The 21388-nt window shown below is 35.4% G+C and overlaps 1 protein-coding gene across 1 annotated transcript in view; it reads right to left on the reverse strand.

The window, feature by feature from the left end:
• The window catches only part of LOC101599825 (ABI family member 3 binding protein), a 257292-nt gene that overhangs the window by 64194 nt on the left and 171710 nt on the right, over positions 1-21388 (reverse strand). Inside the window, exons 22-31 of the mRNA XM_045148002.1 lie at positions 16119-16178; positions 15097-15180; positions 13610-13666; positions 12543-12602; positions 11906-11986; positions 8128-8184; positions 6703-6750; positions 5936-6001; positions 3355-3429; positions 2346-2420 (exon numbers count right to left, since the gene is read on the reverse strand). Of these exons, the coding sequence (XP_045003937.1) occupies positions 2346-2420; positions 3355-3429; positions 5936-6001; positions 6703-6750; positions 8128-8184; positions 11906-11986; positions 12543-12602; positions 13610-13666; positions 15097-15180; positions 16119-16178 (663 nt within the window). The remainder of the gene's footprint in view (positions 1-2345; positions 2421-3354; positions 3430-5935; positions 6002-6702; positions 6751-8127; positions 8185-11905; positions 11987-12542; positions 12603-13609; positions 13667-15096; positions 15181-16118; positions 16179-21388) is intronic.

Genomic DNA, 21388 nt, shown 5'->3' on the forward strand with positions numbered 1-21388 from the left:
AATGAATTGTTCTATGAGACTACACCAGGAAAAAAAAAAAAAGCCAAACATTTCCAAGCCAATGTCCGGGTTCAGGATTCTCCCTAGTACAAACCTGGAAGCATTTTAAAGCCTGTATTCCAAGCAAATTATTGTTTTAGTAAACTCTATTTCAATTGTTTTAAGCAACAGGGTTTCATTTAGTAATATTTAGAATTAAACACATTTTAATTATCTAATTATCTAAATCTTTTTAAAAATAAAATCTTTGTTTCCTTTTTTGTTTGTTTGTTTGTTTTTACTTATTTATTTGAGAGCAACAGAGAGAGAAGAGGCAGAGAGGGAGAGAGAGAGAATGGGCGCGCCAGGGCCTCCAGCCACTGCAAATGAACTCCAGATGCGTGCGCCCCATTGTGCATCTGGCTAACGTGGGACCTGGGGAATCGAGCCTTGAACCAGGGTCCTTAGGCTTCACAGGCAAGTGCTTAACCACTAAGTCATCTCTCCAGCCAAGCTAACACAAAATCTTATCTAACTGAAAACGTGAAACTGCAAAAATGCTGAAATATGGGATTAACAATAAGGATTTACCAAAGATAGTAAGCAAACAGAAAATGAAGCCCAAATCTGGATTTCTTCACAATGAATAAAATCATTTCAAATGTCTGTTGGCTGGAGATGACCACAAAGCCAAGATGGCTTTTTGGTTAGTCACACAAACGTCAGGAAGATAAAGCTGGGTTAACCCAGGACCCCTGGACTTGGACTTTTAAGTTAAATGGCACTGGTGTTCTGTCAGTGAGAGTCCTTTGCTCTGAACTATTCTTCCAGGGTCTATCAAGGGAAAATCCAGTTATATTTAAGTCTGGAGATGATAGATAGCATAGGATCTCAGTTTGTTGAGTCCTCAATAAGTGTAGTAGACAATTTAGCTGAGTGGTCTGGATGTGGTAAACCTGCAAATGATGGAGCCTGTGTTATGCTTTGGAATCAATTGGAAGAAACTGTGTAGTGAATCCTAAGGCTGACTTCTTATTTGATATGTTTCTAAAAACTCAAGTTTGTCACAACTAATATCTCTCAAAAAACATTTTGAGATAAATGTCACAATACAATAATTTGGTCTTGATTTTAGATTTTTACATTTTTAGACTACACAATAACCTATTTCTCTAATTATCAACACATATTAAACATGCATTTAATTTACTCTCTTTTGTGGTATTTTCTTGTTAAGATCTAGGGTTCCTTTGGGTACAAACCTGATTACCACCCCCAAATAATCTCAGTGCAACAGAATCTGGTATGTGAATGATTATGAGAAACATAAATGTAACAACAGTGGCTTTATTATTATTTCTGTAGGCACCACACTTCTGGGACAATGTACAACTCTTATGACCACAGTTGTCAGGCCAGCATCAGGGTTAAAGATAGAATTCTCTCTACAGAGCTAGAGAAAAGAGGCCCTGAGTGAGAGTTTGTGACCAAGCTTTAGGTCAGAAGTGTTTCTATGGAAAATAAGATATTGGTGGAATTGAAGCAAAGGTTACTCAATAAAAGGAAAAAAAAATCTTGCTACATTGATATAATGAAATTATACTAACAATATTACCCTATATAATAATAAATAAATAAAATTGCTCAAATGTACAGTGGTGGCTGCAACAACTCGATTTCTTTGATATTTTCCCTATAATTGAAAATAAGTTGGCATTCGGCACAGTAAAGATCAACTTTTTCTCACTTAGTGTTTATAATATTGTTTGTTGTGTTTAGTGACACAAAGTTAAATTCTGGACTTAAGGGAGAGAAGTGTCTTCTATCTACCACAATCAACAACCACCTGACTATAATATCACTATATGATTATTATTATTATTAGTAGTAGTAGTACTAACAGCCATAATGCCCTCTGCAAAAACACTATAGCAAGTGAATTCAGACTTGGTTCTGGGAATGTCCTGTATATTTTAGGAACATGTAGGAATTTATAATAATTATAACTGTGAAGTGAAAGATACTAAAGTTAAAGTATTCCCCAGATTCTTGAGTTGACAATCTTTACTAATTTATGACAGTCATTTAACTGCCTTCCTAAGGCCACCTGAAAGCCATGTAAATAGCAGGGATGGTGAGACCCATGAACTGTCCAGATTATTTCAGTCTCTACTTTGGATAGCGTCAGAACATGAGTAACTGGATAGCTCTTGAGAAGTTTCTGGAAAAATCAGATTACACACACAACAGAAAAGTACATTTGAACATAAATGAAAAGTTAACGGGACATGCTTCAACTCGTGTTCTACTGCAGGTGAGCTGAATAGTAGTATGTATTTGGCTTATGCATGAAATAAAGTACTTACCAGGTGTAGTGTCTGACAGTTCTGGACTTGGTGACACTTTTGGTGTTGAGGTAGCATGCTGGGGCCCCTTAGGAACTGGAAGAGAAAACTCAGATCTTGAGTTATTTGGGTCCAGCATCTCTCAATCATGCTTCATACATAAGACCTAGCAAGGAATAAACTTAATTCTTGATAAAACAACGTAATATTGACACAGAGGAAGATTTAAAAGTAAATTACAAGCTGTAGAAATAGCCAGTTTAAAAATACAATTGAATTTACATTTGGAAAATGAAGCATAAGAAAACATTTGAGAAATTATCAGGCTGAGGAATTCTCAAAATCTTCATTTCAGAGGAGACAATAATTAAATCAATTCTCTCTAGATTTGTTTGCCTGATTTCTCTTTAAACTCGGTGTCATGTGTTCCATTGATAGGCAAGTGAGAAAAATTGGCAAAGTCAGGATAGAATCCCATGAAGGAAGCATGGGCAAGCTTCAAGCTAGGTCAGGCAACAGCACAAAGTTAAGGGGCGGTGCAAAGACAGAGTGGACTCCCCTACACCAGCATTGTGTGGGTTCCCAATAAACACTCAAATGAACATTATCACAAATGGAAAGCACTCCCTCGGAATAACAAGGTGCTAAGGAAATAGATCCAGGGGAAATGCAATATTTCATTTTACAACATCATAATGCTTTAATAACATACTTTTTCTAAGCAGAAGATATAGTAATGATATTTTAAATTTGGTGTCTGCCTTGGAAATCACATCCCTAGAGAGTATAAGTGCTAGGGGAATAGTTTCAAGCTGAGGATAGAAAAAGGAGTAAGAAGCCTATTTTTCTTGACCATTCTCATCCTGTAATACAACATTAGAGAAACTCTGCATCTAGAAATTAATGAGCATACCTTTCAGGTTAAAGGAAGCTTTGTTTGACACCGGTTAAAAACTCAATCTACTACAGTTGAGTAAAGTAACACTACTGACTTCCAAATTTTAAGTTAAAACATAAAGTACATCTTTACCTAGTTGTGTTTGTGGGATCCTGGAACGAGGTGTTGATTTTGGCCTGGGGGGAGCACGTGGTGTCTGTCTGAGAGCTAAAAGAAAGACATAAATTTAGTGCCCTTGAGCCCTACAAAAATGAAAGTATTTCCCTGAAACTCAAAGGTTTTTGTTGAGTGATTGAAGACCAATATATGCAGCAATTGTGATTAAAACTCCTGCTAAAAGAGAGGTTATTTACATAGGAAAAAGAGAAACTAAAGGACACCCAAAATACTCAACTTGCAAAGGGGAACCATTGGAATTTCAGAAACATCTACTTCAAATATCTGTCAAGTAGGTTAGAAATAAAGTTCATAATAACATCAAATAAGTCCTATTACCAATTCACATCATTTCAACAGAATATCCAGGTGTGCTTTTTAAATGAAAATGCATATTTAAACAAAATGTTACAATTTTAAATCCAAATAGAATGATTTTAATAGCAATTCCTAATAGAAAGATTGAACTCAGACAAAACGCTATTTTATTGATTAGTTTGTGGAAGAAATATTGAACACCAGCGACATTATTCTGTGAAGAGTTATACCTCTTTGGGGGAAAAAAAAAACCCTAAGGAAACTCTACATCATTCAGTATGAAAACAGGTGTTTTCTCACCAAAAAATTAACAGTATATCCCAACAAAGAAAGCAATGATCAGAGGCAAGGCTGTGGCAGGTGAGGATACTTCATTTGGACAAACTAACAAGTGTTTGGGAAAAAGAAAGATCAGAGCAATTAAGATGGTGCCAATGCCATGTTTCAGATAGCTTCAGAAAAAAAAATTGCTGAAAATAAGTTATTAAACATTAGAAGTTTGATAAGAAGAAACAAAATGGTATCAATGTCATGTTGTTTTAGACTCCTTAAGAAAAATAATGAGTCATTAGCCACTAGGGATTTGTGAATGCAGCTGCGGCAGCAGTTTCTTCTTTCACTGAATGAAATATGCAAGTTATTGAGTAGTCTCAGTAGTCTTTCCTACAGGGATGAACACCAAGATATGTGAGAGCTTTTCTTTTCAGTTTAATAGCTTAGTGGTTTAGAGTACCCTTTGCTAATCAGTGTCAATAGACTTTTGTTTGTCATCAAAAATGAACTTGTTTTTAAGAAGTCTCCTAATCCTAAAATTCAATGATTGAACTTGTTTCTGATTTTCTGATTCTCAGTCTCCTTGTTTGCCAAAGGTCCAGCTGATGTGACACTTGCTTCCTCTAGGGCATAGGAAGACAAAGGCATGTTGAGAAGCAATTCCAAGAAGATGGTACAGAGTAAGGATCCCTGATAGTGGGCCAGACATGGTGGCTCACACCTGTAATCCCAGCACTAAGGCAGGGAGAGTGAAGATCACAAGTTCCAAGATAGCCAGCGCTCCATAGTGAGATGCCATCTCAAAAGCTAAACAACAACCCCTGCCACAAAACTACCCCAAACAAATCACTGACACTAGCATTTACAATTCGACATTTCAGCAATATAAATTGTTAGGACTACTGAAGAAAAACCTTAGAAAAGTCAGGAGGAACTGATGTGATAAAGATTCCAGTCATGTCATCTATGTCTAAACTTTGAGAAACAAACTGCACAATGTCCAGAAAACATTACATTAAAGTTGCAGTTTATAGGCAATGTTATTTAGTGGTATTTCAGAATACAATGAGTAAAATTACTATCAATATCTCCCTTGGGAATAGTCATAATAATAGCTTTTGTGGGAAGGGCAGGCATATAACAGTGTCTCAAAATGCAGCCCAGGCTGGCTTTTAATTCCCAGCAATTAATTCTCCTGTCTCATCTTCACAGAATGCTGGAATTATAGGCATGGGCACTGTGCCTGGCTTTTGTTTAATGAAAACAGGGGCTTGATATTATTTATAATACAATTATATTCCATGGAAACCTGTGGATATTGAGAGTATTGTTCTGTGCAAAAGAGGCTTTCATTACCCATATGCATGATTTATTTTCATTTGTGTCAGATTCCAGCTGCAAGAAAACCTCTTTGGTTAAAGTTAATGGTCTGATCTCCCTTTCTTTTATGTGTATGTAGTCAAATATCAGGCCACTGCAGGAAGAAGTGGGAAGAAGTAAGGCCTCTGAATAATGACAAGATGCGGCCAGTTATATTTCTGTACATGGACTATGCAAAAAAACTTGTTTAAGTATTTTGTAATCTTAAACACGAATCACATGTTAAAATACTTTTATATGATTATAGAGTTTATAAAGCTAGTTAAGATGATAATGTAATGAAATTTAAGAGTTATATTAAAATATAATACAAATATTCTTCCCCTAAATTCATTTCCTGAATTAAACACTTTTAAGAGTAAGGAAAGGTATTTAGCAGCATTATGTTAAAGAATATCTATAGACACTACCATTTGAGAGAAAGATTACAGATAACTGACTGGGAGGGGATACATCTCCAAGAGGTGGGCTCACCCATCAAAGACTGAGCTGAGAGATGAAACTGAGCTCCTGGTGGCCAGCACAGGTCATATTGTCATTCTGCAAACACTCACCTCATATATGAAATACAAAATAGTGCATTTACCAGCTTCAGTCTGAGGCTCATCTGGTCTGGGTAGGATTATAGTTTGGGAAGGCAGAGGAGACGTTTCTATGATAATTGAAGGAAAGTATGTGGGGTTACTATAATGGTTGTTATGCTCTGATTACAGACAATAGACAGGATGGTAACAAATCAATGCCAAAAATAAGAAAATGATAAGTTTGCAGGAAAATAGTCCTCCTGTACTTCTTCATCATTCACTTAATTTTAAAGGTACTTAGAGATGTCAGATTTCAAAATACTTTTGATGTAAGCAATGTCATTCATTTTAAAATTTTTACCTTCTCAATAATTCTTGAAAGATATGTTCAATAGGAATCACAAAGAGAAAAGGTTAATTCAAAATTACAGTACAATCCAGGTTAAAATATAATTTCATTTGAATGATGAAGGACAAAGAATCAAACATGTTAAATCAATTTGATGGGATGACTGTTAGTGGAAAGGATATGTGGATCATCAGAGTAAAACATTCAACACAATACTAAGTAGGCAGAATGTTCAATATTAAGGGAAAAGATGCCTTATATTCAACAGTTTGGCTGATATAAGCATGGAGACCAAAGTTTTGATACAAAATGGAAAAAGATATTCTTTAACAATGGTAATGAAGAGAACTTAGCAAGGAAACTGAATGAAAAAGAAAGATGGTGTAACATGAATTCACAATGAAAGCTTGAGACTTCCGGGAGATGATACAAGGAGGACAGAAAACATGTAAGCCAGTCAGGCTGCTGGGTTGTCATTACCTAGTGTCGTTTCAGGAAGTTCAGACACATATGTAATAGATTCCACAACTGTATCAAAACAAAGAACAATTTTAAAGTCTGTACATTGTATTGCTATATCAAGTATTTCTTGAATATCAGAAAATCCTTTGCAAGAATTGGTTATAATTTTAGACAGGACAGAACATATTAGAAAAGAGGAAAATCCTATTTTATGACAGGAATGCTATAACATTCATGTTATAACCATCACTAGCTGACTTTAAAATATTTTATCTTGATCTTTAGGCACTAGTGGAAAAAGAGGGAATTCTGTTTCAGAGTCAATTATTACTTGAATTTTAAGAATATAAGACCATTAGGGTTGGGGATACAGTTCAATCGTAAAGAACTTGCCTAGTATGTATAAGACTCTAGGTCTGATCACCAGTAAAGGAAGTGAGTAGGTTTGAGTCTATATCTTTTCAAACTTGTTCATTCAAGTACCACAGGTTAAGTAATAGAATACATGAAGTATAGTATGAAAACTTTCATCATGGGCTGGAGAGATCGTTTAGTGGTCAAGGCATTTGCCTGAAAAGCCAAAGGACCCCAGTTTGATTCTCCAGGACCCACGCAAACCTGATGCACAAGGGGTACATGCACCTGGAGTTTGTTTGCGGTGGCTGGAGGCCCTGGTGTGCCCATTCTCTCTCTCTCCCCCCTTTCTTTCTCTAAAATAAATAAATAAAGTATATTTAAAAAAACACTTTCATCATTTCCAGTCCTTTGTGCCTCTAGCCTAAGAACTACTTTAGTAGTGGGATGTACATAGTCTATTTCAGCTGCTGCTGGGGGAAAAATGGGGAGTTGCTGGTTAGTGACATGCAGAGTAAGGCACACATCAAGGAATGCTAAATGTAATTTGAAAACATGAGTTAGGCCCCTTAGCACATGCATGCATGAGGACAATTAACATTCAGGTAGGTTATAAATACAAAACAGGCAGACAGCATAGAGAGAGTAACTAGCAATGACTATAGCAATTATTGGAAAAACTAGATTTCACTTCCTTAAATATTTTTGCATAAAGATTCTAGCAAAATTAAAAAATATCAGATAAGTACTTGGGTAGGCAGGGAGATGAATCCTCAAAATGATATGAAATGGAAACCTGGACGTACAACTTTATGCATGATGTGTATATATTCAGTGAACAAAACACTAACAATTAAAATGTTCATTCAGTGAGAGTTAAACTAAAGGATTATGGAACTTTCATAGCAATACTTCAGCCTCTAGGATGACATACTGTGTATGGTAACTCTCAAGACCCACTGAATAAGCACAGACAAGATGTGAGGAGCAGGTGGCTATGAAATATAACAATACATGAAGATATACAAAGATTTTGCAATGAGATGGAAAAGCACATATTCTTGATTTTCCATTGGGAAACATTTTTACCTATTGTTTCCTTTGATGACTCAGTACTAAGTGTAACTGATTCCAGAACATCAGAAACTAGCAAAAGAAAAAAATGATACAATTGATCAAGGATGGGTTATTGTGTGAATTTACTAGACAAACTAAGTATTTCAAAACATGCCTTGCACCTGGCAAATGCTCAATGTTACTTGTTAAGATAATATCAATTATGTTAGTATTAGTAGTAAATGAAGTTGAACTGAATTGAATTCATATCAGTTATTAATATAACCTTATGAATATTAACATGAATATTAAAAAGGCATTGAACTTAATTAAAATATATGCTGATTACATTGCAATACTATGCTAGAAAACAAAATCCAAAGTTTTCTACAATAACTGTCAGAACAGAAACAGGATCCCTAATACTAAGATTAATTTTTTTTTTCCTTTTGAAGGACAGTATGTTTTGAAAGGCTCATTTTGTTTAAGGATTAATTTTTTTTTATCTTTTATGAAATAAGAACCTTCTCCTTCTCTGATGGTTACAATGGCACTAGTATTCTTTCATGTGGCTGAGTACAAATTAACTTACTACTGAAGAGAATTCGACATTGTTGTCTACTGACAAAAATATTAAGGTATGGGATTAGTTGTAAGAGATTTTATTGAGTGCTTAATCATATATGTGATTATTCTCTAACATGATATGGGACAAACTTAATGTAATAAAGGTATTTTTAATAAAATGGAATAACTGAGTAAAATCCATTACTAACATCAATGTCCATCCATGAAAAGAACACTACACAACACATTTAGATGGAGTTCTGAATTGTATACTCCTTTTATGACTTTTATATTTAGAAATACATTCACTTAGATGATTATAGTATATTTCCTGAGGCCTTCAGTATACCCAGTCAGAAAATCCAACCTATTTACCAGGTTGACTTGGTGTCCTTTCTAGATTTGTTGGTGTCATTGGTTTCAAATTAGCAGACTGCAATTCAGTGGTAGTTGAGAGAAGGGAATATAAGTTAACCTGTGAGCTACTTGTGTGTTTTACATTTTGTAAGTAATGTGAAAAGAATGGCAAGAATAATATTTCAGTACACTTGAAAGCTACATGAAATGCAAAGTCCTGTTGGAAGACAGCTGCATAGAGAACTAAAGTGATTCAAGGCATATTTACATACTGGGTTTTGGTAGCCCTCCAACTACAACAGCAGAATTCAGTAGTTGCAATAAAGACTGAGTGGCCTGCAAAGTCTGAAATTTTTACTACTTAACCTTTTACAGGAAAAAAAAAAAGCTAACTTCTGATTTAAAGCATCTTTCTAGGAACAAATTGTTTCTCACTAACTACTGTAACTGAAACACAATTCCCATGATGAATTTCTATGAGATTCTCATAATAGCATTAGTAAGATTTGAATATCATGTAGGAGTGTTCTGTATTCCAGTCTTATCATGCTCTTGGCTACTCCATAGCTATTGGGACATTTTTAAGTTCCCTAAGTCTTCCAATCAAATACTATGGAGATTTCAAAACCCAAGTACTTTCAGCCTACTTTGGTCTTTAACTCTCTTAAATATTTTCTGTTTTGAACCAACCAATTAAACAAGATTCATTTGTATAAACAAACTGACCTATGTACAGAAAAATTACAGGAAAACCTTGGGAGTAGACTTCCTTTACAGGTATATTGTTCTCTGCTTAAGGGGTTAAATATACCATTACTTTTGATCACTACCTGTGCTCCTTAATATTCCAATCATCTGCTAATATAGTGTTGGGGACATAGAGATCAAGGAGAATCTTGTTTGCATAAAAATGGTGCCACTGAAGGAGATGAATGAAATGGAGGGCTGCATAATGTCCTTTGTCATAGATGATCTTATGTAGTGCATAATGTGACTTTAGCTTTACATTGATCTCACAACCTTGGTCATCATTATTGTTAGTGCCTTTTCTCTTATAGGACACAGATGAAGAAAGGACAACCCAACTCACTGTCATTTCTGAGACCCAATCGCAACAGGCTGGAAAGACACCATGTGTCTTATAACAATTTTCCTGACTTCAGCTGTAAGGTTTCAGGAAGTTTAAAGTTTGAGGAATGGATAAGGCTTCCTCCTCATATATACAACTGAAGAAGAGTAATGTGGATTACTATAGGTATATAGATCCACAACACTGTATGTGGACCTATGTTCTATAAAACATGTAGATTCTCTAGTTTATTCTGAAATAAAAAATAATATAGTATTTTGTTACTTATTATCACTATGGATTACTTTAGAGATCAAAATCACAAAGTTTTTTTAACCTAATACTAATTTGTTAGGTAAAAGAATGAATACTAAAATGCATTTATACTCAGGAGGATCCCTACTTAGTGAAGAGTAAGAGCCATTGCTACCTGTGGTGTTCATCAGTGATGTGGGAATGTGGGAGCCTGGAGCTTCCAGGGAACAACTTAATTTTATTAATAAGAAGAGCATTCAATTATTTAAAATAGAGTAATAAGTATGGCACACACACACATACACACACACACACACACACACATACACACACACATACATATGCACAAAACCTAAGGCCATGCAACTTAACTGCTATGGCTGTATAAATCAAAACTCCAAAAGAGAGGCGGAACAATATAGACCTCATTTTTTTTTTGAGGATCAGTAAGAATCTTTCATTCAAAAATTTTAAGGAAAATAAATAACAATACATAAACAAAGCAAGTATGTTGATATAGAGCAAAGCCTAGAGTTGAAATTGGGAGAGAAACTGTATCAAGAATCATCCTGGATCAAAAAGTACTGGGGAGTCTTAGAGAAAGACCCAGTATACATCTGACCCTTAGGACCTCAGATTTTTACAGAGGGACATATGGCACATTGATATAGTTTAATGGACCAAAAACATGATAAAAATGACAGAATCTGAACTTTTGAGTTAATGTCACTGACTATTTATAATGTAATGTATGAAATAAAATCACAATAGCTATATTAGGAAGAAGGAGTTCTAGCCATAGAAGTTGGTGGTTTTTATTTATCTAGCAGAAAAAAATCATTTAATGAATATCACAAACATCATTACCTAATGCTGTTATTCCAGCCTTAGTACTATAAATATCAAGTTCAAAGCCTAGAACATGAGCTAATTAAAAGCAACAACATGCATAAGAAAGTTTAAACACTTATGACAAGTCTTAAATTTTCTTTCAAAATATGCTTCAAATGACAATGAAAATTTTAAACTCTAAAATAGCAGAATGCCAAGTCACTTTTTGAAGTGTTATTCACATTACTCAGAACAGTCCACTGTAGAAGGTAAATCACAATTTTTGGTCTATTACACCTAAGGCATTTCCAGGTATCCAGTTTTCTGATTATATGGAAGATTGCTTTGGAAATTTATTTAGGTAATATGTATGAAATATATAAATAGAACTATGGTTTACATTTCTTAGAAGGCAATAAAATCCCACTGACTTACACAATCATGGCTACAACAAATAGATCACTTGTGTCAATACAATTATTGCTAATATTGCTGATCTGTAAAGAGGTTAAGAACTTCACTCAAACCCAATTGCTTAAGAAATCAGACACAAAAAATTGAAAAGCCATGTTCCTGTGAGGAACTCTGTAAGGAAGCAGCTATCAATTTCTCCTGATGCCTTAATTCTTGGAGAACATGATGACATCAGTTTCACATTATGCGTATAGCTCTGAAACCTACTAGGACAAGCTGCTAGGGATCACCACTCACATCAAAGAATCACACATTTACCCGATTTGGTTTGAGATACTTCAGTACTTGCTGTGGGTTTGGATCTGGGATGTGGATGACATGTTCGTTGTGTTTTAAGAGCTGAAGGAAGAAACTTCTGGTTATTTTCATGCAGTTGGCTTTGGGGGAAAAAATCTCTAAACTTTCTAAGCTATGTCTCCTTGAAATATTTGATATATATATTTTAAGATTAAAACAGTTTCTCCTGATTTACTGATATTTTATTGAAGATTCTTGAGAGAGAAAATTGACATATAATAAGTCAAGGAATGTACAGACATAAGTTTCCAATTAAAAATATCAAACTATAGCTAATCTCTGGGTGGTAGGGTGTTAGAGTAACATGAAAAATTTTAACTATTCCCAAGAACACACACTACCATAGAGTTGGTATTGTTTAGTCTGTCTAGGTAAGTAAGATTACAAAATAGAAAGATTCTAGGCCCATGCATAGCTTTTAAAAACAATAGGTAACTGACTTTAGGAATCCTTATTATTAAGAAGAAGTAATATAAAGTTGTAGTACAGAAGATGACAAGACAATGTTATAAAGCTGATGACCATATGATTAGGATGATGGTGGAATGAGTTTGAAAAGAAGCAAGAAAAATCACTGAGGAACATAGACTATCTTTACCTAATGTTGTTTCTGGAGCCTTGGTTTTAAGAATGACAGATTCAAGGGCTGTAGTAAGAACTGGACAAAAGAATAATAAACCAAAGAGATTTTTAAATTTTATACTAAAGTTAATTCTACAGTATAATTTTTAAGATTGAGAGTGAAAAGAAACACTTGATTTTTGTGCATTTGGCCACCATGACTAGGCACCCATTAACTTCATGACAGAGACTTGTAAAACAACATAGCACACAGCTAAATATTAAGATATGGTCCACAAGATATTCTTCTTAATATTCGATTACTTGTCCCTTGCTGCTGAGAAAGTTTGCTAAAAACATCTTTTTATACACTTACATAACATATGCTTTTATAATTCTAGTTAAAAACACAGTTAACCTATTTGCTCTGCTATAGAAACTGAGATAACTATCTCCAGTTTTGTCTAAATTTAAATAATTATGTATATAATAGAAAGCTCATGCTTAAAAGCATAAAGAAGACCACCTAACCATTGAATTGTATTCATCAAAATCTCAATGTAGTACTTGATTCAAAAACTTAAAAGACTTGAACATGTTACAGAAGAGGAGGAGGAAGCCTATTTAAACATTCCAAGCTGGAAACATTTTTAGTCTGAAAATTTACTAAGATTATAATTTCTTAAAACATCAGATACAGCATTATATGTCACAAAGGTTCTAGTCAAACAAAAGAAATATAAGTAAAAAAAAGTATGCTTCCAGAATTGATGATGGATAAGCAATATAAATAAGGGCTGGAGATTCACACTGAGACACAGCCTTAGTGTAGTTTCAAAACACATGACATAGTGATACATCACAGTTTGATGTCCTAAAATCAGGTTATGCACAATGCTTATGAATTCAACTAAACACCTGGAATAGAAACCAACATAATGTAAAGATTATGATCGTCAGATAATTAGTTGAATTCATGAGCACTGTGTATAACTTCAAGACTAAGACTGTTATGGAATGACAAGAGAATGATGGAATGGTCTTAGGATGCAGAAAAACTGATGATATGATGCAACAACTGTGAAGGACACATGTTCTCATTACCCATGGTTTCTGGAGCTTCAGTTTTATGATCACCAGGTTCAAGATCTGTAGCAGGAACTAATTAAAAGTAATGAAATAAACATGGGAGGAATTAGTAAAGTAAATCTTATCAGTGTAACTACTTCAATAGGTGTACAGTAATTTAATGAATTTTTCTGAAATTTAACATGTGTTATTTAAAGATTTGGTCACTTTGTTCCCAGGCAAGCCTTTTTTAAATAGATACACAATCACTGCTTACACTGTGTGGTAAACATTGCAATAAAGTCACATAGTCTTCTATGTATCAGAGTACATTATTTAAACTATTATAGAAGTCTTTTCTATAAACCTCAGATATTTTATCACAGGCTCATTTATATATCTGAAACTACTGGCTTTGTATGGAAGCTTTAAGAAGGCTACATGTAAAAATGAGCAGAAATGCTACAAATGGCATTTATGTTTGAAAGAAGGCACAACAAAGAATAATGTAATGTGAACTACAGTCATTAGACCAAGGCATTCCAGAAAGTGAGATAAGGTACTTCTAGTCGGCATGGTATCTACTTGAGTAGCTCTCTGCTCTCCTCACAAAAGGTATTGTACAATAGTTGCATAGCAAGAGCACTGATACTTTTGGGGTGAGAGCCAAACATTTGAACCACTCCTTCAAGGACCTTAGATAACTGCTCTTATAGACTTCAAAATGTAACAGTCTCATCCTATTTGGTAGCAAAATTCTACTTATTCCAGGAAGGTAATGTCATCTAGTTGGGCTCTATACCTCCCTTCTTTTTGTCCCTTTTAATGTCCGTGGTTTGAAGATACAACTTTTTTTTCCTGTCCTTCGCAGACTTTTCTCTAAGTTTAAGATTGTAGCCAGGCATGGTGGTGCTCGCCTTTAATCCTAGCACTCGGGAGGAGAGCCATGAGTTCAAGGCCACCTCAGACTATATAGTGAATTCCAGGTCAGTCTGAGCTAGAGTGAGACCCTACCTTGAAAAAAATAAAAAAAGATTGTTGATGGCACCATGAACAGACATTGTTTTGAACAGACATGTTTCTAAGTGGTTCAATCTTGGTAGTATCATTACAGGGCAGATTTGACCTTGACTGTCCCACTGACTGAGAAGTAACATCAGCTTTCTACTTCTGTTATTCTCATAGCTGTTGAAGTGCCAATGGAATGATGACAGACAATCATTTTGTGACACTAACAACAAAAAGGTTTAGTCTCTTAGTTATATATAATACATTTTGTTTTAAAAAGATTGGATCAAGAGAGATAGTAAATAAGACTCATATTAATAGAAATGATCAGAAAGTACAAGATATTTGGCTGCCATATAGGTCTTCACCTATGTTTTCCCCATGAACACAACAGTGGAGGCAGTGGATAACTTTAATACCTTTCACCCACACAAACTCTCAGGTGCACTTCTGGCATTTCTCTTGGAGCCCCAAGAGCCACTAGAAGTACCCCTATAACTGCAAAGCACATTTACCCAGGTTAGAATGAGGAGCCTCGGGGGTTGGTGTTGTTTTAGGTTTGGGGCGTGGATGACGGGGCCGTTTTGATGTTTTAGGAGCTAAAGAAAAAAAAAACTCGGTTATTAGAGTCTAGTTCAAAAAATTGTCATACCAAGGTTCTACATTTACTAAAACTTGTTAAGAAATGAGACTTTTCAACTTGAAATTTTTACCCACATTACAGAAGTATTTTTTTCCTTTACAATTGTAAGTGCACTGGGAGTAAGAGCAATATGTAAAATGAAGTGAATAATAAAAGAAGTAAAGAATCGTTAAAAAAAAAAAAACCTCATAGAATCAAAAGGTTTTAAGAGCCAAGAATAGTGTCACACACCTGAAATCCCAGCACATGAAAGGCTCATGTAGGAGGATCATGAATTCAAGGCCAGCCAAACTGCACTACATAGAAAGTTTGAGGCCAGTCTTGGCTATATAGGGACACCTTATTTCCAGAAAAAAAAAAAAAAAAAAACCAAACTTGAGAATCACTGCTAAACATCATGTTGGTAGTGATCTGTTACAAACAATAGTTACAAGTAATTTGATGTTTTATTAAAACTAAGACCACATACACCATCAATTGAAATAACAACTAAAGAACAAATAACATTTAGCAAGAAAGAATGAATGCTTAAATAAAGAGATCATTAGATACAGAAAGATATGACTTGGCACCATAGCAATTGTTAAAATTAAGAAAACTTTTCGTAAAGTCACCTTTACCAAAACACACAAGATGACAAAAATAGAAAGAAAACACACATGCACAATTTGAGATGGTTCATGCTTAATAAATGACTCACAGATCTCAAGAAAACAAGAGATGAGTTCTTTGAGGAGCCAGAGTTTTCAATACTTTTAGGATGAAAATGGTCATGGAATGATAATAGAGGATGATGAGGCCATTGCAGGAAACAGAAGAATCTGTAGCTGAGACTGAAGCCCTAAGCCTGATAGTGAGAAGAAGACATACAGGGACCATGTCTCAATGCATTACCTTTTCTTGTCACCCAGGTCTCAGTTCGGAGTGTCACAGGCTCAAGCTCTGCACTAGGAACTGACCAAAAGTATAAATTATATGATATGATTAAGTGAAAGAATGTAAAATATTGCCTTTAAAATGAATTTTTCTAGTATAATATGGCATCTAGAATAACATGCTGACTTTTTTTCCCCCAAGGTAGAGTCTTGCTCTATCCCAGGCTGACCTTGAATTCACTATGTAGTCTCAGGCTGGCAACATGCCAACTTTTAAAAACTGTTAAACTTGAAAAGCAGCTTAGCTGACTTCTTAAAATTTGCCTATACAGCCGGGCGTGGTGGCGCATGCCTTTAATCCCAGCACTCGGGAGGCAGAGGTAGGAGGATCGCCATGAGTTCAAGGCCACCCTGAGATGACAGAGTTAATTCCAGGTCAGCCTGAACCAGAGTGAGACCCTACCTCAAAAAAAAAAAAAAAAAAAAAAAAAAAAAAAAAAAAAAAAAAAAAAAATTTGCCTATACCTATGTTAGTATCTCTTTACTTTTGATTATCTAATTAATAGTCTCAATTGGACTGTGAAAGGTATTGCTTAGAACTTATCTTTGGAAAGAGACTGAGACCTCAGTGTTCTCAACTGAGTAAGGTCCCTTCATCATGGGCAAAGGATGAGTATGGTTTTATGGGAAAGAACAGATTGCCTATGTCTCCCAGACCAAATCACAGCTGCTTCATCAGGTGCCAAGTACCTCCACCACGGACATCCATGAACCCACTTAGATACAGAAAAGTTCTCATCATATATTTATGTCTCGTCTTTCCCATTTTATTCTTCCCAGTCTTCTAGTCACCCAGATACTTCAGTCACTTCAAGACCCCATTGCTTCTTTTTTTTTTTTTAATTTTTTATTTATTTATTTGAGAGTGACAGACACAGAGAGAAAGACAGATAGAGGGAGAGAGAGAGAATGGGCATGCCAGGGCTTCCAGCCTCTGCAAACGAACTCCAGACGCGTGCACCCCCTTGTGCATCTGGCTAACGTGGGACCTGGGGAGCCGAGCCTCAAACCGGGGTCCTTAGGCTTCACAGGCAAGTGCTTAACCGCTAAGCCATCTCTCCAGCCCCCCCCCACTGCTTCTTCATCTGTATTTCGTGCATGCATATATTTATGTACCCTAGCATATGTTGTTGTGGGCATCCAAAATCAATCTTATATTTGCATAGGTACTGTTTAATGCCATTTCAAGATTGTTTATAAAGAAAGGCTTCTGGCTTCAAGTATCTTACAGGTTTCAGAGGACCCAAACTTATCTCCTATGTATACTTCAAAGGTGTTAATGGTATTTGGAGGAGATTTACGGTATTTAATGATGCTTTTCGGTTGAAAGAAATATGTCTGATTTTTCTGAAGTGTTACTTTTAAGAGCTAAAAGGAAGTTTTAAAGATACATGGTGATAGAGAAGATTGCACACAAGAAGTAGGAGGCATCTGGTTGCCTCATAGATCTCCCCAATCAGTATGTCTCTTAACATCTATATAGTGGAAATACTGCTGCTGCTCATAAATTGCATTCTGACTCTCATAGGCACACACTGGACATTCTCAGTCAACATGATTAGTCTTGAAACACTGTGGGTCAGACTACTGGGCTCTTTAAACCAATAACAACCTGGCTTAGACACAGGTACTCCAGAACTTGGTATGGGCTTTGGTCTGGGATGTGGATGACATGTTCGTTGTGATGTTTTGAGAGGTAAAGGAAGAAAGTTTTATGTCACTACATATTTGCATTATGTATGGGTGAGGAAGCCATGAAAACATGATGGCTTGTTCGATAGTTGTTATTTTAGTTGCAGCTTTAGCCACTATATAATTTCTTTTATCACAGAAAATTCTACAAAGACAAGAAATTACCATTTAATTATTATAGATATAAAGATTAGTAGTTAAGATTTAAATTCATGGGGCAGCTTGATTGGAACCAGAAGCAATGGTTAAGGAACAACTACTAAACCTAATGGATGAAAATGAAATCTATGATTTATGATTTATAATTAGTCTTTCAATCTTTCACATATTTTCTATGTAACTGTTAAGAAATTACTTAATTAGAAACAAAAAAATGTTATACAAACAGAAATAAAGTTGCTATGTAGATGTATAATGGGTCCTCCTGGCTCTGTAAAAATTGTTAATGACTTTATCTAGACAAAAGTGACTTGTGATATATTCTAAACACAGAAGTAGCAAAAACACTTCTTAAATAAAACACAGAATAATACATCAAAATTTCAAATAGATAACATGACAAATAAATCACCTGAAATACTATGTATTACTTGTTGTCTTAAAACACATAAATTGTCTTTACAATTATTAGAAGACTATAACTGAATGGCCACAAAGATTGACACTGTTGCCATATAAAGTGAGTTTAAATGTGAAGTGTGACAATGAGCAAGAGAAGGCTTATGGCAGATACAGTAGCATTACCTAGAGCTGTTACAGAAACCTCAGGTCTAACAGTGACATGTTCCAGGACTACAAGAGGAAATGACCAAAACAATGCACCAAAAAAAAAAAAAGATTTAAAAATATGTGTATAAGTTAGAACATTCACATCTAATACATCTAACGAGAATGTCAATTGCTTTAAGAAAAAAATTTTTACTTTCTCATCTGAGAGAAAAAGTATATACTTGCTTTTCAAGATTTGGGTAAACATTAATTATGGTAAGTCTTATGCTTATCATTTGAACTTCCCTAACTATATTTGAGAAGACAACATGAGTGACTATTCAAGCTAATATGAAAAATGACACTGAAGCCGGGCGTGGTGGCGCACGCCTTTAATCCCAGCACTCGGGAGGTAGAGATAGGAGGATCGCCGTGAGTTCGAGGCCACCCTGAGACTACATAGAGAATTCCAGGTCAGCCTGAGCTAAAGTGAGACCCTACCACAAAAAATAAAAAAAGAAAAATGACACTGAAAAATATTTTCATTCATTTAATATATTCTTAGAGAATAATTAAGCTAAAAAACCATAATTATCATGCACTTTATGGGAACTAAACCTGAGTACTTACTCTAGTTAACTCAGTGTGGATGCAATAGACAGTTTATAAGTTTCAAATACATAAAAGGTAATCACTGAAGTGGGCTGTGTTGATAATGTTAAGAATCATCTATGGAAATAATCTGAGGTCTCTGTCCAAACCATGTTACATAGGAAAGCAGCGCAAAGATATGGTCATAAATATATTAGATACAATCCAGAAGATCCTCTGTCTTTCCTACATACAAAAATGTAAAAAATCAAAGCTTTCTGTAGAATGTAGATGTCTCTGGATCATATCTAAGGTCTAAATAAAATCCTCAAGATCTTTCAACTGGCTTTATGGATCATTCAGATAGTAGCATCACCAATAAGCATGCACTCACCATATACAAGTAGTCCATCCGGACCACACTGCCTTTCTGGCTGATCTGCACTATTACCAGTCCTTCTCCTTTAAGCTAATCCTGTGGTGAGCTCAAGGTCCAAACCCAGCCAACCCTGACCTTTTTCTTTTTTCTTTTTTATTTCTTTAAAAAAATTTTATTTATTTATTTGAGAGCGACAGACACAGAGAGAAAGACAGATAGAGGGAGAGAGAGAGAATGGGCATGCCAGGGCTTCCAGCCTCTGCAAACGAACTCCAGACGCGTGCGCCCCCTTGTGCATCTGGTTAACGTGGGACCTGGGGAGCCGAGCCTCGAACTGGGGTCCTTAGGCTTCACAGACAAGTGCTTAACCGCTAAGCCATCTCTCCAGCCCTTTTTTCTTTTTTAGATCATAGCTTTATGTCTATTTTGTATAACAAAAACTCAACTGTACTGTTTCATGAGAAAAAAAGTCTGTAGCTAGTGAATCACACATGGGGCCTATGAAAGGAGTCTGGGGTTTGCTTAAACTAAATATGCTGTCCCTGACTACATAAGTTTTACCATAAAGATTTGATGGAATTGCACAATATGAAATAAACTAAAAGTTGCAATGAGACTATCACATAGAAAGAATAAAGTATTCTGGCTTCAGATGGCTCTTACCCAGTCATGGTCTCCTTGAAAACAAGGCAGAGAAGTTATTGACAATGCCTCATTTGCTCACACTCAGAGAGAATACAAGCTACTATCACCTACCGCCACCATGTCATTGAGTCCCCACTGGGACATACTGCAAGGGCTCACCCTTATCTCACACAGTTACAGATTTACCCAGTCTGGTCTGACTGCTTGAGGGCTTGGAGTGGTTTTAGGTCTGGGTTGTGGGCAATGGGTTCTTGGTAATATTATGGTAGCTGAAGGAAGAAAAGGCTTGCGTTACTGTAGTTCTCATGGTCCTCAATACTTAAAAGAGGTTTCTCTACTATTTTTCACATTTTCTAAAGCTCTAGTAGACTGCTTTGGTAGTTTTACTTTTGCACTTTTTTCTAACAAATGGTGCACTGGGATACATTAATGTCTCCAGTTGAGTTGTTCATTTGAGGTATGAAGATTAATATTCATTCTCAGGAAGTCATAGACCTTCCTCACTTTGGGGGAAGGGAAATGATTGAGAAGAAAGTTTTAATGAAAATGGATGAGAAATTTGGATCATATTAAGGAAGAGGTTATGGTGTAAGATTTCAGATGTGTAATTTCTTGCCAAGTTCATAAGGTATATCATCACATAAATCACCAACAAATAAAAAAATTCCATTCAATTAGTTTTTTAAAACATCTAGAAAGTTAGCTGTGCAAAAGAGCACACAAATAGCTGCTACTGATAGCCTTTATGAGGAACATTCCACTTTGTTAAACACTCAGCTATCATACAGAATACTGTTCAGTAAAGCATCAGCAATACAACAATTTCAAATGTTCGGCATAATAGGTACACGCTGGAACTAAGCTCATATCTGGCACTCACGAAAACAGCAGGAAGCAAGAATATTTTTAAGAGGCTTCAAACTCTGAAAATAGTGTAAGTGATTGAATGGCCGCAAAAGATGACAGTCACCATCTCATAAAGGTGGAAAAGCCATGCTATGGAGAGGAAAGGAGACAGGGCTGCACGAGCAACAAAAATATTTGGAATACAGCACAGCTTGTTAACTAATATCATCCTAGGGGTCTCAGTTCTAAAAGTGACACTCTCAAGGTGTGTAATATTCTAAAGGTCTGTAACAGGTTCAAAGTCTGTAATAGGCTCAATGTCTTTAACAGGAACTAAAATAACACAACAAGATTAAAAAAAAATACCA

The sequence above is a fragment of the Jaculus jaculus genome, chromosome 4 (assembly GCF_020740685.1).
Source record: "Jaculus jaculus isolate mJacJac1 chromosome 4, mJacJac1.mat.Y.cur, whole genome shotgun sequence".
Lineage (NCBI taxonomy): Eukaryota > Metazoa > Chordata > Mammalia > Rodentia > Dipodidae > Jaculus > Jaculus jaculus.